Below are 26,019 nucleotides of genomic sequence, written 5' to 3' on the forward strand. Positions count from 1 at the left end.
AAACTCAATATTTTGTAATTACATTATTCTCTAATAAGTTTTTCTAAACAATTAAATATAAAATATCTAACTTGTAATAGAATTAAATCACAAAATGATCATAAAAGAACATTGAACAATATTCATTATTTTATATAACATCCAACAAAATCCATCTTTGTAACCAAAGATTATCTATATCATCTAATACTATAAGAAGAAAATAAAGACAAATTCAAAATAAGTGAACATATTTAAGAAAAAGAAAATTGAACATATGATTATTATAAATTAACAGGACTAAACAAACTATAGTAAACAAAAATCTCCGGACATAACCATTTGAGCATCGCCACGTGTTAAAATCAAAATAATATTTAGAATAATGATGATGCCGACAGGAGTAACATTTTGTTCATAGTTTTAGATTGGTGCTCAGCGGTTCGCAACTCAGCATCAATCTCTCCCCCCCACCACGAGTTCAAACTTCAAATCCCTCCTTCCAATGTATCAAAATCATCACCACAAATTTTATTCATCTTTTACAATATTTCCAAGAAGAAAAGAAGATTTAAGAAAAACAAAAAACAAAAAAACAAACAAACTGTGGTGCAACAGAGGTTTTCGGTAAATACAAGGTGAGGGTGGTGACTTCAATGGCGAAGTTAAATTTTAATTTTGGAAATCTACAAAAACTAAATCCCCGTAATTTAAGCAGGAGCTTCTAGCACTAAAGAAATTGAAGATACAACCAAACTGATTTCAAGTGAAGGGGGGGCGGGGGCTGGGGGCGGGGGCTTCTTCGATGATCTCTCATCAAATTAACAAATATTAAATCTACCCATTAAAAAAAAAAAATCACTAACTATTGCCCTTTCGCTCTTTTAAGCCTTTTAATTCTCGCACGCCTCTCCCGTTCTTCTTCTTCTTGGATCAAACGAAGTTGCTCTTCATCCTCCTTCCTTGCTATTCTTGCACTGTATGGTACGGGACAGTAAAAAAATATATAAATAGAACTGCAAGAAAAAGTTAAATCTGAATTACATGAATCGAATAAATATTATAGCTTTACCTTCTTTTTTCCTCCATCATTATATCTTCGAAATTGGCCTCCATATCACTGTCGTCATCATCTCGGGAAAACTTGTTCGGATTGTATCTGCAGAGAAGGCAGAAACCCGGTGTCAGAATAAAAGGATATCAGAATATTCCAAAACAGTAGATGTGTATCTTCAAGAGACAAGAAACCGTCGCTTTTTACATGATAAAAAATGGAGTAACCATAAGAGCTCAATAGGCTTGAATTTGCACGTTCATATGACAACACAAAAAATGCATCCAATAAGAGCACGGTGTAACGGGACTTCTCTCTCCTCTGAAATTAACTTATAAAAATGAATGATAATCAAAGAATAACAAAAAAATCTTTACCTGAACATTTTTCTGATAAGACTAATAGCTTTTCCGCCCTCCTCATCATCCTCATCATCAGAGTAAGGCCTTGCAGGCCTTTTCTTCGGCCGTTGAACATTCAAAGCTGGACGAGATGAAACTTGTCTTTGTGGTGCTGGCTTGCTCATCTGTTAGTTTCATGACACAATTAAAAGTTGTACATCCAGAACGAGCTAAGGAGTAAGGAAATTACTTCTATACAGATTGAACTGAGGTTATCATTGAGAGGGAATAAAACCTGGGGTCTTGACGATGACATGAGACGATTCGGTGTTACTTTAGCCTTAGCAGGTTCTCGAATTTCATTCCTCTTATCTGGAAGTGCTTTTGATGGTAATGGCTTGTGAACAACAGGTACGGAACTCTTTGTACCTGGTAGAGAAGTCTTCCTCTGCACGAGAGCAGATGGGGCTTTCGGGCCAGGACCATTCCCATTGTTGCTGTTACTCACTGGCCGGCCAGGACCGTTTCCGTTGTGGCTATTACTCAATGGCCGGCCAGGACCGTTCCCGTTGTGGCTATTACTCACTGGCCGGCCAGGACCATTCCCGTTGTGGCTATTACTCACTGGCCGGCCAGGACCATTCCCGTTGTGCCTATTACCCAATTGTGTCTTAGCCTTCATTACTGACGAATTGAGGTTGCCAGAGGATGCTGGCTTGTTTCTAGACTGCATTTGGCCGCCATTGATGGAAACAGACTTTTTGTCTTTATGACCCACATGAATATTCTGACGAGAATTACTCGGAGGCTGCTTATTTTTCATGAGAGCATGAGCTGAACGTGCCTCTAGAACAGGATCAAAGAAACAAAAGTAAGTTCTCTCTTTCTATATAGATTATATTTTTTTAAAAAAAATAAGGTTTCTTAGTTAAAACAAGACAGCTACAATTGTTATGATTCAACAGCAACATACCAGTACTTGGAACCGAAACACTATGAGATGAGGACTCTTTTGTAGGAGCAGGAACATGTCCATCCTCGGAAAATAGAAAGGAGTAGTCTCTGGTGTCCTTAAGCTTTTGAACTTTCGTCTTCTTCTGCATAATAACTCATTATATCCATCAAATCCAACAAGGGAAGGAGGGGAGTAATGTAAAAAGGAAAAATTCCGAAGTACCTCATTTATGATTTTGGGTGGAACCCTAGGTTTGGGAGCTGCACTATTTGGACCGTGACTCTTTTTATTCTGCCAACACAAGCATACTCATCAGGTTTCATATTCTTCGAAGAACATTAATAAATGCACTCAAAATAGAAAATTGTACATGCAAAAGATTGCAAAATCTCTTTTCCTGCATTTGATTCTGACAATTGATTGAACATTTAACTCTATATGTGATGAAACGGCAAGTTGAATATCACTAACAGATAAATTTTCTAATAATTTTTCACAGGCCAACTTGGAATTAACAGAATTTAAATCAATTCTTTGCAAAATTATTCTTTTCATGTACCCATGTGGGTATACTGTCAATTTATTAAACCCAAAGTAAAATACATGATGAGCATGTACAAGGTAGCTGAGAGCCTGAGCAATAGAGAATGAAAACATGGTCTATAGACAATTGAATTCTGATAAATAATAAAAAAATAAAAACCTTCTCTCTTGTTAGTTTTTAAACATATAACACTACACAAAATTGGAACCAACCACAAAATGACAATAATGATACTTACATCATGATGGTGGGAAACCCTAGATGCCAAGTGCTGGTTTTCTAATAATGACTTGCTTTCTTGAATTACTCTTTGAGAAATGACAGGTTGGGAAGGACCAAAGAATGAACCAAAACTGCAGAGATTAACAAAAATTTCAAACATTGGCATCCTAATTGAGATGTTATAAAGGTGTATGGTGGGAAATTACAGACAAGCACAATCTTTTAGCTGCAACACCAACCAACTGCTGGCACAGCTAATTTGGAAATAGAAGAATACAAAAAAAATGTTTTTAAAGATTTCCCAAGAAGATAGTATTTGATTTCTATCATTAAAAAGAACATGGTATACCCACAAAAAAGAAAATAGATACCTATATTTCATAGATAAACGTGCACATCCATTGAAACGTAAATTATACTGGTCCACTTGGCTCTGTGGCCCTTATCATGTAATATGAGTCATGACAAACATTCTGACTCTAAACTAACTTCAGCACTATAATCCACCAATGTGAAATGTTTATGTAAAAGAAATGCACAAACATGTTAAGACAGAAGTTCTATCATGTCAAGCTCAGGCTTCAGGCTGTAACTTACTTATCATAGGGAAGCTTCTTATCTCTGGAGTTCATGTGAGAACCGCCATCTTTTTTACTGCCATCTTTTTTTGACTGCTTTCTAATTTGCTCTTTCAATCGTTGCCTTAGTTCAAGGTATTCTAATTCTTCCTTGGTAGGCTTACGGTCTTCTACCTCTTCATATTCCTCCTCTTCTTCTTCATACATTTGATCATCACCTTCATATTCTTCGTATTCATCATATTCATCATAGTCTTCAATTGGATGTTCCATCTGTGCCACACTGTATGATTAATGGTTGAAAACTTCAAAAAAAAAATATCCAGAAGGAAAGAAACATGTAGCTCTTCTTTTACATTATTTGAGATAGCATCACATGTTTCTAAACTTGAGCATGAGAACTTCATAAAATCATCTACTAAAATGCAGGATACCAGAAAGCAAAATGAAAACTCGTAACAATGGGTAAGACCAGGGAATATAATTGCCAACACTGAATAAATAAATATGTGGATTACAAAGTTCATTGTAAAATAACAACGAAATGATATTTTATGGGAATGAAATACAAAGTTTCTGAACTTGAATGGAGGAATTTCTCACGCACCAAAAATTAGGGTAGTTTATAATTTAAAAACTCCATTCACAAATCGAAGTTATTTTAGATTACAAGAAGTAACATGATTTCATCAATAATTCCCCTAATTATTCGATCAAAACTACCTGATTGCTTGATGAAATATGGTTTCCTCACTCAGACATTAAAAAAAACCCTAAACCTAATTTATCAAACCAAAACCAAAAATCAAAAACTGAACTTGAAAAGTCCCCAATTCAATTGAATCGGAACAATCGACCTCGATTTCGTAAAAAGGCAGTTCCAAGACAACCACCAGATCGACGGTGCGAGTACGGAGAACCCATTAAAAACGAAAGAACCGATTAAAATCAATCAAAACCTAAACCCAACCTAATAATCAAGAAGCCATAATCGAGATCGAAAAATTGCAGATCTGCAATCCCTAACCAACAAATATCGAACAAACCGCGAAAAAAAAAAGAGAGAACACACATCGAAAATCGAAGAATCGCGCAATATAAACGAGATCGACATAATAAAAAAATACCTGAAAACGAATCGAATCTAGAATCGGAACAGATCCTTGGCGAAATTGAGGAAAAAGGAATGGAAATCAGCGCGCAGGAGCGGGGAATCGGGAGATCTGCAGATGGATTGCGATGGCGAACGGAAAAAAGGGGGTTCCGCAGGGGCAGGAAAGATAAAATAGAGAGGGGAAGAAGAAGGGGCGAGAAGGGAAGGGGGAATTACTAACGTGCGCGGGGGTCGTCGTGACCTATTCATATTGTGGATGTGTTCGGGGATCGACTATGCGGAGGCCTCGTTAGTCCGTTTAGGAAAAAATGAGTTTCCAAAGTCTATTCCATTATTAAAGGCAAAAAGAATCCCCTCCCTTTTTTCTTCCAATTTACTTTCTTAATTACAACCAACAAATCATCGTTTTACGCGTAAATTTAGATTTCACGCGCTTTAAACCCTCTCTCGCCTTTTACCCTTCAAATTACGATTCTACACGCGGGCTAGAGCGACCTCTTTACCTATTGGGCTCATTTGTTGGCCCAAAAGTATACGAATCCGGACCTCGTCTCGGCCCATTTACAAAGATACCTTCCTTCCTCCTTTTAATCCTTTCTCAAATTTAAAGGTTTTTTCTTTTCTTTTTTTTTTCCTTTAAATGTGAAGATATCTCAAATTTAAAAGTTAAACACTTAAAAACTCACAGGACCAGCTACATTCTTTGAATATTATATTTGTATGTAATGGGTATCGAAGCAAAGACAGTCTCTTGTTACTTTATTGTAATTTAAAAAGTATACAGTATTCTCTAACTTGCCTCACCTAAATTTTTAGAAGCGAAGGATTATGCGCATAAAAAGTTTGTGTAAATTTTTTTCTCTTTCTTGAAAAAAATTCTTTTTATATCATAGATTAAGTTTGGGCAGGAGTATTTGGTGGTAGTACAAGCATTTATTCTTGGACTTAATGATAAGGGTTTGTTAGACACCAAATCTAAAGTTAAAAAATTCAATATAAACTTCTGGAAGTACAGTGATGAGATGGATACAGTGGACTTGTTAAAAATTTATTAAAATGTTAGGATTATATAGATTCAACTAACAAAAATTCATTAATTGAAACAATAGTTGAATTTTATTTTAGTGGTCATCACTAAACTTTTTTATTCAATTTAATAGAACGTTGGCATAACATGGCATTTTAGGCTAAGTGTAAATTAAATATTAACGAAAGTGTTTACATAAACGTAACATTAAAAATATAGAATTAAATGGCATAAGTGACAAAAAAAATTTTAATTAATGAAGTTAATTAACTACCTCATCCTTAGTCTTTCAAGATCTCAACCCTAGTTGGAATATTCTTGTCATAAACTTAGATAAATGACATCTACTCTTTTTCTTGAGGTTGGATGTTCAAATCTCAATACCCAAATATGTTGTACCAAAAAAACCTAGTTTGAATATTCTTAATTTCTCTATATTTGCATTATATAAGGAAAGCGTTGGGCTCTTCATACAGTATTTACCTATGGGATACATAACTAGTATTGATGTATCGCACTAGTAGAGATCATTCACCTGGATGGAATTTTTTGTGCCACTTTTATTTATCATATTTAAAACAACATACTTCCAAGATACATGGAGTATGTCACTTGATGTTCGACCTCATTTATGGCGATGGGTCACTGGCCGTCTGAGGATCAAGGGCCACCGACATCTAAGGGTAGTTTCTTCTACGACAAAAGAGAAATGGATAATATGAGGGAGGGAGGGAGGAGGGTGCAAGTCGTCGAGTGTGGTGGGTCGCCGGTCGTAAGAGTCTGGTGTCGATTTGCTGAGTGTGAGAACGTGCTGAGTAAGACTGAGGTGAGGCCATGAGCAATTTAGTGGAGATGAAGATACCCTAATTTCTTTCGCTTATAAGTTATAACTCCAATCTGAACCGAATATTATCGATTCTATTTGGTTCTAGCTGATGATTGGCCCAAATTAAATTGGTTCGAATCGATTTGATTTTTCAAGTTGGTCTGATTTGTTTCACTCCTAAATCACTCCTAAGGATATATTGTTCGATGGTAAAGGAGAGTTGTTAAAAGACCGAGCCTCTTCTTGATAACCCTCTTGAATTCTATTGAGCATAGAAGCTCATTTCCTTATTGTATAGGTTCAATTGCACCTCCCAAATCCATTTCTATCGAAATATCCATTTCTCATTATGGTTGTATTACATTGAAGCAATATTTAGTTTAAAAGTACAAATTAATTAGAATCACTCGCCGACTCTAGAATGGACTCAAGTATAATTGAACAGATTTTAATCAAGTACAGTTAAATCAACTATAATAATCCAGGTAGGCTAAAATTTCGTTTTAATTAAGAAGGTAAACAGTTTATTTAATGCATGTGCTTTTGTTCGTAATATATTTTAAAGACTTTTTTAAAATTTTCGTCAAATTTCAAAAAGTAGACTCTTAAATTTTGTTTTTAGGCTCTACAATTAAGAAGATATAGATTTTCTTTTTTGGTGAATGTTATAAATATATGGTATTAGGTTACTAAATTTTAACAACTCATATGAATTGTATATATAGGAAACATTTTTGTATTTGCTTCAGATAGATTTAAACTTTCCCATATCATTCATTTTGGATTTTATGTAGGAAATTTAATCAAGACACAAGAAGATGAAGAAGCTAAACAAGAGAAGAACAATTCTTCAGAATCTGCAAGTATATTAACTCAAATAAATATATCGAGAATTCTGGTATTTTTACATGGCCATGTATTATTAAACTAGAAACAAATCTCTCTCCCCTATATCCCAACTCTTGGCCTTCAAAACAAGTGGGAGGGAAGCAACATAAATAAATATAGCTCTCTTAAGCCTTAACAAATCGTCATTAAAAAGAATTAAAGGAAAATAAAAATAATAATAATAATAAATAGACGCTGACCATTTTACAGATGAATTATTTCCACTACTGGAACTGGAAACCCTTTATTTTATTTTTTTATTAATTTGAATTTCAAAAGTTTGGACCGGCGGCAAGGATTTCCTCTGTCAGAGTGTTGTCTTCTCCAATCTTGTAATTGGTAAATGTTTCGAAGTTGTTCTTGAACAGACCCGCCAGCTTCAGCAGCGTGTCCTCGTACGCCTTCTTGTCCGACCACTGCAAAATCAAAAAACAAAATGTCAGAAATTAAAAAAAAAAAGTTTTTTGTTTTTTTATATTTTGTTGGTTGAGAAAGTTTACAGTGTTTATTGGGTCCAAAATGTCGGACGGGACTCCTTCAATGGCAGCGGGGATTTCGAGGCCGAAGACTTTGGTTTTACGGTAATCAGCATTGAGGAGCTCGCCGGAATGTATGGCGTCGATGATTTTTCTGGTGTAGGAAAGCTTAATCCGGCTACCAGAGCCATATTGGCCGCCGGACCAGCCGGTGTTGACGAGCCAGCCGGTGGCGCCGTGCTTCTTCATCTTTTCGGCTAGCATGGCCGCATATCTGGTAGGATGCAACATTATGAACGCCGCACCAAAGCAGGCCGAGAACGTCGCTTGAGGCTCTTTTATGCCGTCTTCCGTTCCCGCCACCTAAATCACACGTTGATTTAACCAATTAGCCTCAAATCACAAAAATTTAATTACCCAGACAAAAAAAAAAACAAAAGAAGTATTCATTTTTATTTTTATTTCTTTTACCAAGGCAGTGTATCCACTGATGAAATGGTACATGGTTTGGGCCAAGTTGAGCTTGCTCACAGGGGGCAGCACCCCGAAAGCATCACAAGCCAATAATATGACGTTCTTTGGGTGTGGGCCCACGCATGGTATCATAGCGTTGGGTATGTACTCAATTGGGTATGCTGCTCGAGTGTTCTCTGAAATCAAAACACACCCCCCCCATAACGTTACAAATTAAATCTTGATATATAACTAACTATATAGTAAATTTCTAATTCCTACCTGTAACTGAATTGTCAGAATAGTCAACCTCTCTGGTGCGCTCATCGAACACTACATTCTCCAACACTGCCAATTCAAATCAAAGAAACCCATTTCAAAAAAAAAAAAAAAGAAGAAGAAAAAGAAGTGAGCTAACAAAAAAATTAGAATTATGAATATTGTTGTTACCGGTTCCAAACTTGATGGCGTTCCAGATATCTGGCTCTTTCTCCCTAGAGAGGTCAATGCACTTGGCATAACAACCCCCTTCGATGTTCGAAACCCCACTCTCACTCCAGCAATGCTCATCGTCCCCGATCAAGAACCGGTTGTGATCGGTTGATAAAGTCGTCTTTCCCGTGCCTAAAACAAAATTCATATCTCTAAAACTGATAAACCCTACCAGCTTAAATCTAGATGAATATGTGTTATGTTAAAGGATGAATAAACTACCTGACAATCCAAAGAAGAGGGCGACATCGCGATCTTTGCCCATGTTGCAGCCAGAATGCAAAGAGAGGATTTGGCGCTTGGGCATGAGATAATGCATGACACTAAACAGCCCTTTCTTCATCTCACCCGCGTATTGGGTTCCAAGAATCACCATCTCCCGCCTTCTCAAATTCATATCCACGCTCGTCGAAGATGTCATGTAATGTGTGAAACGGTTGCAAGGGAACTGCCCCGCGTTGTATATGGTGAAGTCCGGAGCCCCAAATTTCTCCAGCTCTTCGTCCGTTGGTCGAATGCACCTGCCAAAAAACCCCCCCAATTATTCAAATAATTGGACTAATATATAATTCATTAAATGTTGAATTTTACTTACATGTTGTGCATAAACAGCGAGTGGTAAGCCCTGGCAGAAACGATTCTAACTTTGATCTTGTTCTCGGGATCCCAATTCAAGAATTGGTCGTTCACAAATACCTTGTCCAGAGAGTTCAAGTAATCCACGGCTCTCTCTCTATTCACCAAGAAAGTGTGCTCGTCCATTTCAATATTTGGAGATCCCCTGCCAACCCACAAATTAAATTACATTATGATCGATCATCCGATCATTAATTAAAACCATTTGGGGAGGCGAATAGAATACTACTTACTTTCCCCACCACAGCTCATTCTCTGTAGTTTCATCTTTGACAACTCGCTTGTCTCTGGGGGACCGCCCGGTTTTGGCTCCGGACAGCGTCGCCAATGCTCCCGTGGAAGTTAGAAACGACCCCTTCTCGTACCTTATGGCTTGCTCGTACAACTCTGTTTCAATTCCTCGAGTTAAACGATGTCGTTTTTGTTGAATTATGGATTTATTTATTTTAAAAGTTAACCTGCGGGGGAGAGATTGTAGAGGATGTGTGTGAATTTCAATGAGCTGTCGCTGATGTTGATGGTGGGTGCGACATGGTGGTGCGCCACGTGTGCAACCTTCGCACTTCCACCTTTTCGGGCCGGGTCTCCCTTCACCACATTCGGCCCAGTTTCTCTCGTCAAGGAAGCCAACGATGCACTGAATATTCCAACCCACAAAAAAAAAAAAATTGACACTTTCGAATGGTATAAAAATAACGAAATTACACAAAACTACTCATAAAATACACGTGTCACTCATTTCGCTTTCTGACACGTAGCGAACAATAATTTATAGAATCGTCTAATCCCATAGGCACATTTCTCCATTCCCATGGAAATAAACACGAAAATTATTATGCTCGTTTTGTTCTTAAACGGCAATCGTGCATGTGTCACAGTAATAATATAAAATACTTAGGTCTTCTATTTTATCTCCGCTACCATTGATCTTACAACTCATAAAGAGATATACATTTTCTTTTAAAATTAATTAGCTGTGAAGAATTTTCTAATCGTGATCAAAATTAAAATAGATCATAACGGGTAAAGAGCTGAGTATTTTCTATAGTGTTTTACCTGATTGATTGGAGTTGTTGTCTTTGGCGATCTTCTTCAGAAATTGTAGAAAAGACCGTCTGAGCAGCACCTATTGGAGTAGTCGGCGAGGATCGCTTCTTCTGTAGGTGATGGAGTTCGTCAATCGTCTGGGCCTTGATCGGTAATGTGATGTCATCGTGGCAGGTAACTTTCTCTATCTTGTCAGCCATCTCAATATATCCTAACAAACCCAACTGAAAAATTCAACAACGGTAGCTCATTAACCTTTTTCATGTTAAGAATTGGAAATTGGGATGTTTGTTAAAGGAAAGTGGAAGAGGAGAAATATGTACCGGAAATTTGGAAGCTGAGTGGGGAAAATGAGAAATGAAATCAAGTGGAGGGGAAGGCTCCTTCAACCATCAAATTGGTGTGCATATGAGTTTTATAGAGAACGAACAGAAAGGATTATGTGAAATTTGAGTTATGGGAACCCTTTTAAAGGACAGTTTCGACAGTTAACTTGACCATGGTTAAAAGTCCTATGAAAAATAAACATGAGAAATACACGGGCAACCTAGAGTTAGGTATCATGCTAATCTCTATGGTCAACCCACCTAATTGTTAGGAAAATGCTAAATACTTGATTTTTTTGTTTTTTGTTTTTTTGTTTTTGTCAGGTCTAAGTCGGTTTGGTTTAATTTTATATCCACTAAACCGAACCAAATTGATCAAAGAAATAAGATTGGTCAAAAATTAGTGTGTATATTTTTTCGAGGACAGGTTTGGTTTGATTAAAGTTAAACTTAATATATTGATTCGGTTCGGTTCAATCTCCAGATGCCAGCAAAAAGGAAAAAAAAAATAAACGAACAAACAAAAAGAAAAATACTCAATATGTTATTTTAGTCGCCGACCCGAAAATTCCGACGAATTTTTTATAAGGCTTATGGCACAAAGAAAAAAAAAGCGCGCAAAACATTGTTGACGACCTGACGTGGAGTTGGAGAATTGCCAATGGCAACTTAGACCTTTCTCGCAACTTCAACGCCACAGTTTGATCTTTTCCTTCTTTGAATCACAAATTTTGTCTCTTTGCTATTTTTAAATTAGAAAGTTTTTTGTGGCTGTGATTTTTTTGGACAGAATCTAAATTTAAGTCAAAAAAAAAAATTCCATACCAAATATAACAAAAATTTTAAAATTTTACCTAAATAGCATAATAAAATTAAAACTCAATTTGTTGAATAATAAAAAATCAAATTCAAGTATAATATAAAAACACAATTAAAAAAAGGTATTGTTTTTTAAGGGACCTACCAATAAAATTGACAACGTAAAAAACACAAGCAAAATACAAATTAACCATCTATTTATGAAAATAAGTTTCAAAGAAAACCCTATTTACGATTTAGATCTATAATAAATGCTATCTTGTCAGTAATAGCACTGTTCATATAAGAATTTGGATCCAGTCTCCGAGACGTCGAAAACTCCAACGAACACCTGCACATACAATAGATCTACACACTTATGTAGTGCTAATCTGACACGACCCGTCCCAAACACTTACTAGCCCTAGAACGAGTCGCACCAACCACAGACCTCGATTAACTATGAAGTCAGTGGTCAACTTCTTTCTTTCCTTTGACCTGAAAGCAACTCTGAATGGATGCACAATGAAATATTAATCTTAACCAAACAATCATTTTTACATCCATTCGATACATTCTTTTCCTAACAACAGAATGCAGATAAAATTTCTTACAAACCAACTAAACTACATACAAAGAGATATGCAACTCTTGAACAACTCGGGGTGGCAGGAGCTGAACTAAATTCTTCTTGAAACTCAGAAATTCAGAAACAACCTGGGGGGAAAACAAAACATAAACCGTGAGCTGAGAAGCTCAGTGAGTGGTAAGTTAATAAGAAAATATTGTCGTCAACTTCCTTTCATAAACAACTAAAAATTCAGCTCTTAAAACAAACATCAGAAAACTGAAGTAATAATCATTCTCATTAAAATTCGAGTAAAACTAGAGCAACGTTATACATTTCATAAAACTCAGTAAACTTCTCAAAATCAAACTTGTAACAACAATTTCTTTACAGGCAAACCAAAAAGACAACGCTCCCAAGTCCAGGATTCGGACCAGGATTCGAAATCCGGATTTGGCCCTTATCGCCCCGGCATTCCCCTGCATCCTAGTTACGCCAACTTCTCAACATGCGCTAAAACACATTCTAAAACATATAAAACATTCCTCTTCAAACATAAAACAGATAGATAAAACTCAACACCACACATGTATCCACCTTCTTTTCTGCTCTACTGGCGTAGAGTAATCTCAATACACACAGCCGAATAATTCTGGTCTACTAGCATAGAGTAATCTCAATACGCATAGCAGAATAATTCTCTCAACACGTGGAGTAAATGGTCCCAAAGACCTTCTATTTCTGGGTATACTATAGAAACACATTCACATAGCATATGGGTAATCACCTGGATACAATAATATAGTGGTTGAAAACTTCTTTCTCAATCTGATAAACTGTTCTAAAATTCTTCTTTCCTTCTTTCTAAGAACTTTTCTTTCTTTTTCAAATCATTTCTAAAATCTTTCTTTATGAGAACATTTCATGAAATTCTAATATTATTTTCTGAAATCTCTTTCTAAATAACATTTCATATCTTTCTTCAAATATTTCTCTACATCATAAAACATTTCTAAATTCTCAAAAACATTTCTAAATTCTCGAACAAACACATTTTCTTTCCTTCTTAGCAGAAATGCTAAATCATACATAATATATAATTTCTCATAAATTCTATATCAATAGGTATTCAAAACCATTTAATTAAATAACCACTCACAAATTTCAATAATAATATCCAAAACATTTAATAAATTAACCACTCACAAATTCCAATAATAATATCCAAAACATTTAATAAATTAACCACTCATAAATCCTTCAAACTCGGTCGTCCTTCGTTCCAATTTCTGGTTAACCTGAAATATCGATTCAATACCAAATTAATTCATGCTTTAATCCAATTTAACTTCAACATATTTTTGTTCCCAGATGAAATTATATTATCTTCCAAATTAATCCACGTAAATCCAATTTTATAATTCATTCTCCCTCTTCATTAACAGCCCACCATTTTTCTCTCTCATATCATTTATTAGTGGGTCCACCAATACCCATTGAATTTCTCTTCCTTTCACTTCTGACGTGATTTCCCCTTTCTTTTACCAATTCATTCTTACTCTTCTTAATTCATTTTTATCCCAAATCCCTTTCTCTCTCCTCTGTTCAACAACTCATCTTCTTTTTCTCTCTTCTCTCTTCTCCTACCAAACCCACGGCCTTTTCTTCTTTCTTTTTCTTCCTTCTTTTTCTTCTTCTGCAACTTCTTCCTTCTCTTATCAATTACCCTTCTCTGTTTTCCTTTTTCTTTTCATGAACTCCTCTCTAAACTCCTACTCTTCGAACCTTCCAAAATTCCATAAACTCAACCTTCATTTTCCTTCTTCTTCTTCACAAATTCCCCTCAAATTCCACCATTAAAGATACCCATAATAACGTTTACGTTTTCTGTAAAACGATTATTAAGGCCAGAAATTCAAATTTTCTTCTAAGCAATTTCTTGAAGACAACCACAAAAATCCACAGATTCACAGAATTTCTAAAGAAGAAAACCCACAAAATTTCACCTTAAAAAGTCCTATAACCCATGATTTCTCCTACTTAGTTTTAAAAAAACTTACCAAACTATGAATCCATAACTCCGTACCACTGCTTTTAAAACAAATTTCTTCAAACTCTTCTTCTCCACTTCTTTCTCTTCTTCACCATCGTTCTCTCTCCTTCCTTTTTCCTTCTCCATTTTCGTTTCACCCCTCTCTGTTCTTTTTTTTTTTTCCCTTCTTTCTTCTTTTCTTTCCTTTTCTGTTCCTCTCTCTTTTTTTTTTTTAAAACACGTCACACACAACTTTCCTAAGGCAACACCACACACACGCGTGTCGCCTTTAAAATTCAAACCAAATTCTTTTTTTTTTCTCTTTTCTTTTAAGTTAAAAGACCAATATACCCTTTAACTTCAATCTTTAATATTTCCCCAAATTTCTCTCTTTTTTTTTGTTACAAAAAGACTAAACAATCCTTACATAATCCTACCATAATGTCTAAGTCAACGAAAAGTTCAGTTGTAAAGAATATCAAAAGTAAAACTGTGAGAGTGTCGTATATCGCACCTTAGGTCTCTCCTCTTATTTATAAAGAGAGTCTCCTTAGATTAGTTCGAGTAGACCGGCTAAACCAAGTCTGAGTCGGATTAGGTCTTGTTTGGTTTGGTAGTCTGACCCTGGTGTCCTTGACCCATATCGCTTTCCTAACTTCAATCATGGAAATTTGATAAGGTAATTTCATCCATGACAAATAAATCATTGACATCGCTATGAACAATATGTAATATAACTAAGGTTGGACAATAAATAACTCTCCTGGGATCCTAGAATAATGCTATCTTCAAATATGAGATATAAAGGCGGCTTAAGCAATCCTCCACACTCAATATTTCTATGTGAATGACCTCTAATAGTACTATAAATTCATTCTAGATGTGAAACACATTGGCAAAAATACGATGCGATAAACCTGCCAAATGCAATCATACCATCACAAACACAAATAGCCAACCAACTAAAAAAAAGAAATGTTCAAAAAACACAATCAGGAAATCAAATCACATGTCGAGACATATGAGCCCTAGGATGAAAGGCATCTCAAACACTCGACGTAGAGATACATGCATGTGGTCATTGCATGCCTAAATATTTATGGTTGAACTACTAAATATCCATAATATATAGTGCTTGTTTCAAATTTGTCATCAACGTTTTAATTTTTTTTTTCTAAAAAAATGTTTTAATTTTTTTTTTAAATTCTACCATCCATCTTTTAATTTGTTTAAACAAAATTATATATTTTATTTAATTTAATTATTTTCACTTTTACCCGCACTAATCGTATTTCAATTGTGAAGTTGGTAAAAGTTTGTTGGGTTTGTAAGGTGGTTGCAAACAAAGTCCCACATTAACTAGGAAAGAGAATGATCATGAGTATATAAGAGAGGACAATTATGTTCATTGGTATGAGGCGTTTTGGTGGAACCAAAAGCAAAAGCGTGAGGACGCGGACAATATCATACCATATTGTGGAGATATGTGGGGTAGTAGGAGTTGCAAAATTAAAAGCAATAAAGCCAGATATTTATCTAACAAGTTTTATTTATGAAATCGAAAAAAAAAACTAGAAAATAGAAACAAATTGCAAATTTACAACCAAGCCTATTTCCAGTAAATTATTATTGGAATCAGAATAAGCAAAATAAAGTGAGGGTATGGTTTGGTGACAGGTGTGGTCAATTTTCGTTATTGGCTGGCAGCCATTGCACGGTGACGTGGGAACGGCAAGCGCCACGTCACATATGGTTGGCTCCAAATCATCGAGCTTCACCGTCCCTCCTGTCCCACTCCCCCAACCCAATACGGAACCGCGAGTCGTTTGCGACGCCGTTTAAGAAAATTAGCACCGTTTAGTCAATTATTGTTAATATAATATTTAATTTATATTAGATGGCAAAAATATTGTATATTACTTTTAAAATGTCAGTAGTTTTATTTCAAGATCTAAAATTTATTGATATATCGTCATTTATGTAATTAGCTCTTTCTTAGTTTATTCGCTAATACCAAAACAACATAAAAAATTGCATATCTATCAAAATATATATGTGAATTTATTAAAATAATGGGATTTGACTATCATTATTACAACGTGAAATTAAATTCCCACACATTTTAGTATTTTAGATAAGAAAGAATGATTTGATGTCCACGTGCCCTCGATAAATTAAAAAAGATAAAGTGACAATTAACTAATATATTTGTACATTCAGAACTAAAATCTCTTGGTACCAATTTGAATTTTATAATTTCAAACGCAGATCAGAAAAAGATTTTCATTTCAACTTTATCGTCTTGCACACGTGCATAGACCTTAAAGATGTGTTAGACTTTTAATAAATAAATCATAAAAGTTTTGAATATATATTTGGTGTCGTTTTAAAATTAAAATTTGTTTATTCTAATTTATTAAAAATTAAAGTGCTAAATCATTATCGTAATATTTTAATTTTATTATTTTTTTTATAATGATTTAACTTTAAATCATATATGACAAATGTACCGATTGTTAAAAACTCTAATATAGTCATGTAATATTTCAATTTACTCCCTTTTCTTCATTTATTCACATAGTTTTTAAAACTACTAGCACGAGCACCCCCAACTAATTTATATAAATATCGTTTTTAGGGGATTAAAAAAATCACGTGTGAAGACTATAAAAGTTGGAAGAATAGAGTTATGTTTTAACAAAATAATAATAATAATAAATAAATAATTGTTCCGACCTTAGAGTTCGAGGCGAATTTTGTAAATGTGATATAACAAAGCTATATAAGACAGAAGCTTTAATCTGTGTGCAGTGGCAATGCAGCCAAATTTTGACAAAAATGGAATTGATTTAGATCATAGGCATGAGTGGTCAAATCATGATTTAATCTACGTTTTTCATTTTCTCAATGGGATGGCTCCTAAATTTAAGAATTTTACCTGACCTAGACCTAATTGAACTTTTGCGTTTCCATTTTTTTAAAAATTTTTACACGTATTTTGTTCATTATCTACCAATTTTGACACGCATCAATGTCGTGCGTCCATCAATTTTAAAATATTATTTATAAAGTTAAAATCATATTATGGGGAGAAGAATTATTCTTATGGTTATATATATTTATTAATTATTATACAAAAAAACAATTCTTTCAATGTACAATAAATGTGAATTACGAAGATGTAAATATCTATTACAAAAGAACAAAATTTATGTTTTTACTATTTAATTATGTTTAGATTGATCTGATATCTCTATGGAAGGATATTGTAATATTAAATAATGAAAATAATTATTGAGTACACTAGTAAGAGATCTTTCATTTTTGTCTTTAAAATCAATTCAAGAATCGTTTTACCTCCTGGATTTAGATTAGAGATTAAAAAACTATCATGCAATACTCAATATTTTATTCCCCAAGCATCTTATTTTCTAAGATATTTGATTCTCAAAACACTCTATAATGGAGCAAACTTTTGGGATCGTACAAATAAATGAATAATCTCCAAAATTCACCTCTCAAAGTTGGTGTAGTCGTACTCCTCCGTTCCCAAATGATCTGACAAAACATTGGAAGCATTGATTCGAGAGTTGCTCAATAATTTGAAAGGATAAAATTCAAATTGCCCAAATAGATAGGAAGAAGAAAAAAGAAAAAGAGATTATTCTCTGGTGACGAGACAAAGAAAATGATGTACTTGAAAATAAATCAAATTTTGCATAATGAAATCATAAATTATTCCCCCATGACGTCCACGAGATCGTGACAACCAATGTAAAAATACATAAAATTGCCCTACCCCATTCAACATGTAGAAAAGATTGTGTTTCATAGTCGTTCTTGTATAGTATATTTCTAAAACAGATGAAGTCGTTTCATGAATTTAATAGTCAATTTTATAATTACTTGATTCATGCTCAAAATTTTTTGCAAAGTTTAACTGATTAGGATTTTTTAGTTTTCTCTTAAAAGTTGGAGTTGGAATACTCCAAAATGAAACACATTCAATGAGACAAAATTATCCAATAAGTCTAATGTAGATTATATACATATATAGTTTAGTATAACATATTAAAGTGAGATTCGAACATATAACATTTCAGTCATAGATAGATGTCTTATACAAATTTTGCACTCTGCTAAAATTGAATTCGAAGACGCATTAGATATTTAGTAGCTTTTCTGTAATTATAAGTTTGTCTTTGATTTCTAAAAGAAAAAACAAATTTATGATATGGTTATTTTTTCGAAGGTGAAAAAAAAAAGTAAATCATTTATAATTTAATATATTATTTTGTTGCTAACACGATAATATAGTTCAATGGTTAAGCTCAAAACATCAGTTCATTCGGTGAGTTAAAAGACTACCTGTTTAAGCATAATCTATGGTAATTCAAACGATTTGTTAATATAAATTCTTACACCATGACTTTAAAATTTAAAATGGTTAGTATTTAGATGTAAATATATAATTACCAAAACATTGGAAAATAAAAAAATTAAACTAACAAGTTAACCTTTTCTTTCCTGAGTACTCTTTTTTTTCAAGTCAAAAAATTTTTGAGATAGAGATTTAACATCAGACTTAATAACTTAACCCACTAAAATTTACTCTTATAAATGATTAAATTTATATTTATCCATATACTTAAGGTTTTAGGTTAATTAACATTTTTTTTCTGGTTATTTAACCTGTTCCAAAAAACAAATATGATGAAACAATATTTGGTAATTTTGAGTGGCCAACCCAAAACCTAAGCAGAGTCCAGCCCATTGTGAATTATGGTCCAAAATCCGTCCTTAGTTTTCCGGCCTACAGTTCGCCGGGAGAGAAGACGATGAAACTGAAATAGTCACTCTGTTTTCTGGTCAGACCGCTTCCGATTAAGATGGAGTACGAGAACAAACTCATCCTTGCTCCTATGGTTCGCGTTGTAAGTTGGACCGAATTACAGTATTTATTTTTTGAGTTTCTCTCGTTACTTGATCTTGTGTATCTGCTTATAGTAGTTATTTCTTGCAAATTTCCCGCTTGATTGTCTCTATTTATGCCAAGCAAAGTTATGCAAGAGTTTGAATCTTAGTATTTATTGTTTGAGCTGCTGTCCTTACTTGATCAAGTACATCTCTTAATTGTAGTCATTTTTTGCAAAATACCCGCTAGATTTTCTCCGTTTGGATGCCGACCAAAGTTATGGGAGAGTGTGAATATAACGAGATTACGAATGCTTAAGTTTTTTCATGGAGTATTATATGATTGGTCATTATTGTTTTCAGGGAACGTTACCATTTAGACTATTGGCCGCACAATACGGTGCAGACATTACCTATGGAGAGGAAATTATTGACCATAAGATGGTCAAATGCGAGCGTAGATTAAATGGTACTTTTCTCCTCCCCATTGTTAACAAATTTTAAGGTATTGGTTTCAGTTGTCCTATGTTCATATGAAGTCGATTTTAACCTGTAAAAATGATTTATTAATTTCACTGTAACTTCGAGTTTGGAAAGAATTATGGTCTTTTCCCCATTGTCTGTCGTAAGTTTACATTGGTAGTGGAGTTACTGTGTTCATATAAACATGACTTCAATTAGAGGGAAATGCGTTGTGCTTGGCAAGCAGCTTAGGAGATGGAGGTTACAATATGCCATGTTTTGTTCCCTTTTCTTCACCAATTATGAACTTATATTACTTCTCCTTGTCATCTAGAGCGTGTTGGTTCAACTGATTTTGTGGAGAAAGGGACGGACAATGTTGTTTTCAGGACCTGCAGCCTAGAAAGAAGTCAAGTTGTTTTTCAAATGGGTACTTCTAATGCTGTGAGGGCTCTAACTGCTGCTCAAATAGTGTAAGTTTGCTACTTTCATATTGTCTGTCATTATACAGTTGAGTTATTACAAGATTGGTGGTGGTTATCTTCACTTTGTACCTTTGAATTGTTTTTTTCTTCCTGCAACTAATTAATATTTCTTACTAGGCTTTTTTATGGATCAGACTGAATTTTTGGTGGCAAGATTTATTTTTATTATTCAATTTAATGTGATGATCATGATTACGATATGAGATTCTATTGGCTTAGTTGATTATTTTCTGTACTCTCACTTTGAGGGTCATGGATTAGATGCTAAGTGGGAACAAGAAGTGAGAACTATTCTGTCCAGTTTCTTACAAATGAAACCTTATAATTGATTTCGCAAATATTGCTGCTCAAGTGAGAACTATATTGGCCTTTAGGGTGTATTGGCCTTTTTTGGGTCCTTTCCTAATATATTTTTCTGTTTCCTATTTAAAAAAAAAAAGAAGTGAGAACTATATTGTTGCGGAACCCTATAATTTCCTTCGTTATTTCAAGCTCATTTTATTACTACTTTTTTCGTTGGGAGAAAATTGGGTCCTTAGTCGGAGAATAATGCTTCTTTGTCTACAGGAAGTCATAATTGTATTAAGTGATGGATTTTTTTTTTTCTTTTAGATGTCAAGATGTTGCTGCAGTAGATATCAATATGGGTTGCCCCAAGTCATTTTCCATCAGTGGGGGCATGGGTGCTGCACTATTGAATAAACCTGACCTCATTCACGATGTATGCAATTCATATCCATACAAATTGAAATAATTTTTCTGAATTATTCTCCCTCTTTTGTATTTGTGGCAAATGCACTTACCAATTCACCTTTTATTTATTTATTTGTTATTATTATTTTATTTCTCTTTCTAAATTTAGATTTTGACAACATTGAGGAGGAACTTGAACATTCCAATTACATGCAAGATTCGACTTTTAAGTTCGTCTCAGGATACAGTGGAGTTAGCTAGGCGAATAGAGACCATTGGTGTTTCAGCTCTTGTTGTTCATGGAAGGTGATCTTCAAGTTTCTGTAGTTACCTGCTATTTAAGACATTTACCATTACGTCAGAATTATAATTTAATTGGAGAGTTATTATTATTAAATGGACTAGTGAGTTGCATCTGAAAGCACTTTATACTGTTAGGAATTGATTGCAAATGATTCTTCTCATGAAAATTGATCATTTTCCCCGTTTTGGTAAAATTTGTTTGGTTGTCTATATTATTGCATTGTTCTCAAAGTTAACATGGTTATTTCATTTTAAGCCTTTTTTTTTGGTTAATGAAGGAGAAACTTATTGAAGCTTTCTTGTATCAGGGAGATGAGGTGATAAATATATATCAACCTTAAAGGCTTGAATTTATGTTGTAGGAAACAAGGAGAGAGGCTTGATTTGTAAAAGCAGATATGTGTAATTCTAAAGAGAGAAAAAAAAAACCAAGCTACAAAGCTCTTTAGACGTATTGTTGTGCTTTAAGAAAGCTAGTAATTTTGAGGAGTGTCTTGCATTTCAAGGCTTACAATCTTTTCTAAAGAAGATGGTAGGTTTGACTTTTGAGAGATTGCTTGGAAGCAGAATATATGCTTTCAGGTACGCTTAGAGTACAGACCTCAAAACTGTAAATATTAGGCTTTTTAGTGCTGAGACCTTGTTCATAGGGCACTGGTAGAGGAGGATTTGTAGTTATTTTAGGTTGATATGAAAAGGTAAACTAGATTTGATCAGGCCTTCTAGTTCCAAGTGATATTTCTGTAAGTTTATATGAGTATTTTGTTTTCATTTCTATTTTAATTGGTTTTGTAGTTGTGCTCGATAAATTGCAGAAGAGTTGCAGATCGGCCGAGAGATCCAGCGAAGTGGAGTGAGATTGCAGATGTTGTGGCAGCGTTATCTATCCCAGTCATTGCGAATGGTGATATATTTGAGTACGCAGATTTTCAACGTGTCAAAGTTGATACAGGTATGTATAGAAGGCTTTGTTTTATTGATTTTCAAATGATGCCTCATGTTCTATTTTAGTGGTTAGGTTGATTAGTAATTGAAAGTATTTGAATCTGATTGTTCCAAATCTGTTACCAATCTACTTTTGTCTAGCTCCTTGTTAAGCTTATGAGGTTATTAAAGTTGTTCTTTGTTGACTTGCACTTCTACCTCTTTGATTTCCTTTTCTGGTTTTCTCTTCCATAAAAAAAATAAAAAACTGATTTATATATTAATGAAAATAGAAGGTACAACAAATGTCTAAGGGTAAGATATCTTCCACCTGAAACTAAACACAGATAGTTTTGTGACCATGAAAGTAGATAAAACAGAAAACAACCATAGCTACTAGAAACAATCATACATCTTCTGTAAGCTAACCAATGAAGCAAAATGGCCCCGCCCAAGAGAGAGCTAAGCCAATAAAGACTTCCAATCATTAACAACAAAAATATGAAGGCAACCTAAGGGCTGGGTAGAGAGAACCACGCCGTGCCCAAGGGAGAGCTAAGCCTATAAAACCTTCCATTCGGTTTCAATCATGAAGAGGCTTAACAGTTAACTACAATGTTGCAAATTGCAATCCATTAGCGATGAAGCTTGTTACCCTGGCTGAGATGATATTTCAAGCAGTTTAAGTTTTATCTTGTCCGTCAATGCTTTCTTGCTTTGAATATTAAATCAATCTGGTATTACTTAAGGTGCTTCCTCAGTGATGGTTGCCCGAGGAGCTCTTTGGAATGCTTCAATCTTCTCCCCTGAAGGCAAATTGCCATGGGAAGATGTGAAAAGAGAATACGTTAGGAAGGTGAGGTACATATCATGTACATTAGTCAATTAATTAATTAGAGTTAATGCTTTAGAGCTATACTGTACAGTATCCTCGCAAGATTATGTATATACAGACATACACACACGTACAAAATGAGTTTGAAGTGACCGATTTCTTATGTTGAACCCAGAGCATCTTGTGGGACAATGATATCAAAAGTACGAAGCACACGCTAAAAGAAATGATAATGCATTATTCTTGCCTCGAACTGCCAGAAGGAAAGGCCGTGATAAAATCTGAATCGTTGGCAGATCTAGCGTGAGTAAATTCTATTGGTCTATAACTTATATTGCCATGTTTTGAAGTCTGAGGGGATTCAAGGTATTCTTAACGGTCATTTTTTCTTCTTCTGTATTCAGCTATGGTTCTGGTAGCTTATTTTTCTTATTTCCCACAAGGGGAACTACGAGTATTTATAGTGCTCCTTGTCGATGTTTATGGCTCAGATTTTCAACATCATTTAATTATTTATTTATTTTTGCTCACATTTACTCATGTTTTGTTCAGTGATTTGGTGCCATATCAAAGCTGTTGCATACTTTTTAACCATGCACGTTGTTGATATATATGATATTGAAGGGAGTGTATAATTCATGAACCCGAAGATGTTGAAATGTACATAGCTCTTGGATTTACAAATAAACTAAGATAATGAGATTTGTGAAGGACTTTTGTTTTGGGTGGGGGGAGGGAAACAAAACTTTCCGTTGATACAGTGACAGAGGGTTCCTATAGCAACCCGAAAAAGAGAAAAAAAAAAAAAAAAACTTCCCCACTCTGATGACAAGTTTTTTTTTTTATACAAACGGAAAAAATCACAAAAAATTTCCTCTATCTGTGTTAATTACAGAGGCTTGAACAAAATTCTCTTTAATAAGGAAACCCAAAAGGAACAATTGAATTTTGCACTAATCTTTAGAGATTCCACTAGACACCCATCCACTCAAAGAGAGGACTTTACTGCATTACCTTATAGTAGCATGACATTATCCTTTAAAGAATGAAGAGAACCCCAAAAAAATGCTGGAAGTTTGGAACAAGAATTCCAACTTCTCCTGCTACAAAAACACCAAAAAAATAGACTATCCATATCTTCATTTTCCTTAGGCACAGAGCATTGATAAGGATAATACAAAACCACAGAAGGGGCCAACTTTGTTGAAATCTTTCCACTGCATCAATACTCGTGACAAATTCCTGACACAGAAATTTTAACTTGTTTTGGACATGTACCCTGCTAAACTGCTAAACGTAGGTTCATTTCCGTGGCATTTCCATTGTCAATTAGCTTATATACTAAAGACAACCAAAAAATTACCAGATGCCTCCAAAAGCCAAATCCCCCGTTCCAACCTTCCCAGAATTGTGTACTTTTCAGCAAACCCAGAATGGACACAACATCAATGTCAATATGTGGTTGTAGCTTATTCTTAGAACAAGAATTTCCTATGGATATGTGAATTCTAAGATTAAATTTAGTAGGTAAGTGATACCTTTAGGGTGGAACACTACCCCACTACCATCGCCACGAGGAGGGGTTGGGGGAAGTGTGTTTACACGTTTGGATTTCGTAAATGCTGTATGGATGAAATGGACTGTCCTAATAAACGAAGGCTTGGCTGTCAGGCTGAATGCCACTCCTAGGTTCAAAAAACTGAGAGTAGAGTTTAGAGAAAAGAAATCCCTTTATGTTAACTCAAGAGTCGATGGGCATGTTGCAGACTCCCACGAATTAGTGGGGTTGAAGTGATCCTGATATCACAGGTATCAAAAAACAACAAAAATGTAATGTTTTATTACATGGATGTTTTCTTTGGACTACTACCTTATATTTGTCATCCCATGCAATGTTTTCAATCTGTGGACCCCAAATTGCATCTGAAAGTGATACATCACGCTAGTTTGAAGCTAATTACGCTATCATTTATTTTCTGTACGATAACAGGAAGCTTTATGGTGAGGAAAAGTACAATCTATTTGTTCAAGAGAAGCGGTTGTTCGATGGAAGTAGATGACAACCTTTCCTAGTTCAGATCAAAGATGCTTGCTGCTACCCATTACTCAACGTGGAAACAGACAAGTGAATATTGCAGCTTTGAAGCCGCCGTACTGTCTCTTGTAAAACCCATTTGATTGATTATACACGTGCATCAGATACTGTATCATTCTTTAGAGTAGTATATAGAAGTTGGATGCACTGCGGCAGCATAATATATATATATATTATATATATATATATATATATATTCCCGTTTTATTCTTATCATGTTGAAAACTTATTTACGGGCCACAGTTAAGGACCCAAAAATCAACGACCTGTTTCACTTTACAGAATATTTATGAGCATTGAACGTGGAGGAAGTAAAGTAACAGACGGTAACTGATTTTTATTTACTTTTGGGAATGCAAGTTTTGGAATCTAGGGGTCTCTAGAAGTTGAAAGCATTTGTTTATTAACGCCGAATTCGGCAACACGACAACTTCTACCAATCGGGTTGATTTAAGTTCCAATAAACCCATTGGACAATAAAACATAAATTATTCCAACACATTAAAGCATTTGTCAAACGGTGTAGCCGACTTCTTGGCAACCGTCATGTCTTTCGTTTGTTTAAAGGCTAAATGCAAGTTCAATATATTATGGGCCTTTTTATTACTTGTTATTAATTATGTTGCTAGAAAAAAAGATAGGTTTATAAAGGTACTCAAGAAATAAAGAGACCTACGAGCTTAGAAAACCCAAAAAAAAAAAAAAACGTTAACACAACTTTAACAAATAAACGGTAAAAAATACCGCATACTTCAGTAAAAATATAACATAACTAATCTATGAAAATAAATTTGAAGCAAGCCTGATCAATAGTTGGGAGTTAGAACATTGTAATTACGTTTTCAACCAATCCACGCAAGTATCCCATTATTTATTATAAATTAGATTCTTACAATTTTTTTTAACTCAATCATTTGCTCTGCTTAGCTGTCATGATCCTCATAATATTCGA

The 26,019-nt window shown here is 34.5% G+C and overlaps 3 protein-coding genes and 1 long non-coding RNA gene across 7 annotated transcripts; 1 reads left to right on the top strand and 3 right to left on the bottom strand.

Moving 5' to 3' along the window:
• Positions 1-487: 487 nt before the first annotated feature.
• Positions 488-5,100, bottom strand: LOC111005784 (uncharacterized). 3 transcript variants are annotated; one of them, XM_088126333.1, is made up of 9 exons: positions 4,801-5,100; positions 3,693-3,956; positions 3,112-3,226; positions 2,552-2,620; positions 2,348-2,468; positions 1,670-2,220; positions 1,411-1,559; positions 1,052-1,138; positions 488-956 (listed from the first exon to the last, which is right to left on the bottom strand). In XM_088126333.1, exons 2-9 carry the CDS (start codon positions 3,944-3,946, stop codon positions 845-847), a joined length of 1,458 nt encoding a protein of 485 aa, XP_087982459.1. In that variant the 5' UTR covers positions 3,947-3,956; positions 4,801-5,100; the 3' UTR covers positions 488-844. The 3 variants fall into 3 exon arrangements, with proteins under 3 accessions (XP_087982459.1, XP_022133106.1, XP_022133105.1); XM_022277414.2 differs by having other exon boundaries at positions 2,348-2,471; positions 3,693-3,946; positions 4,801-5,099; XM_022277413.2 differs by having other exon boundaries at positions 2,348-2,471; positions 4,801-5,099.
• A 2,386-nt stretch (positions 5,101-7,486) lies between these two features.
• LOC111005485 (phosphoenolpyruvate carboxykinase (ATP) 1) lies at positions 7,487-11,091 on the bottom strand. The gene is made up of 11 exons (XM_088127181.1): positions 10,956-11,091; positions 10,642-10,856; positions 10,044-10,222; positions 9,819-9,972; positions 9,545-9,730; positions 9,172-9,470; positions 8,908-9,081; positions 8,740-8,805; positions 8,476-8,654; positions 8,029-8,367; positions 7,487-7,944 (listed from the first exon to the last, which is right to left on the bottom strand). The coding sequence occupies exons 2-11, from the start codon at positions 10,830-10,832 to the stop codon at positions 7,801-7,803; spliced, it is 1,911 nt and encodes a 636-aa protein (XP_087983307.1). The 5' UTR covers positions 10,833-10,856; positions 10,956-11,091; the 3' UTR covers positions 7,487-7,800.
• Positions 11,092-12,599: 1,508 nt separating this feature from the next.
• Positions 12,600-15,507, bottom strand: LOC148213391 (uncharacterized). The gene is made up of 2 exons (XR_015788281.1): positions 14,385-15,507; positions 12,600-13,622 (listed from the first exon to the last, which is right to left on the bottom strand). It is a non-coding gene; the product is annotated as an uncharacterized LOC148213391 (long non-coding RNA).
• Positions 15,508-19,081: 3,574 nt separating this feature from the next.
• LOC111005266 (Aldolase-type TIM barrel family protein) lies at positions 19,082-25,409 on the top strand. 2 transcript variants are annotated; one of them, XR_015792794.1, is made up of 9 exons: positions 19,082-19,290; positions 19,634-19,739; positions 20,067-20,205; positions 20,830-20,938; positions 21,080-21,216; positions 22,029-22,165; positions 22,887-22,998; positions 23,148-23,275; positions 24,963-25,409. XR_015792794.1 is itself a non-coding variant. In XM_022276708.2 (9 exons), exons 1-9 carry the CDS (start codon positions 19,246-19,248, stop codon positions 25,030-25,032), a joined length of 978 nt encoding a protein of 325 aa, XP_022132400.1. In that variant the 5' UTR covers positions 19,082-19,245; the 3' UTR covers positions 25,033-25,409. The 2 variants fall into 2 exon arrangements, 1 of the variants encoding a protein (XP_022132400.1); XM_022276708.2 differs by having other exon boundaries at positions 22,887-22,993.
• The last annotated feature ends 610 nt before the right edge of the window (positions 25,410-26,019 follow it).

This window comes from Momordica charantia (assembly GCF_013281855.1).
Source record: "Momordica charantia cultivar OHB3-1 chromosome 1 unlocalized genomic scaffold, Mcharantia_2.0 BLBB01000001.1, whole genome shotgun sequence".
Lineage (NCBI taxonomy): Eukaryota > Viridiplantae > Streptophyta > Magnoliopsida > Cucurbitales > Cucurbitaceae > Momordica > Momordica charantia.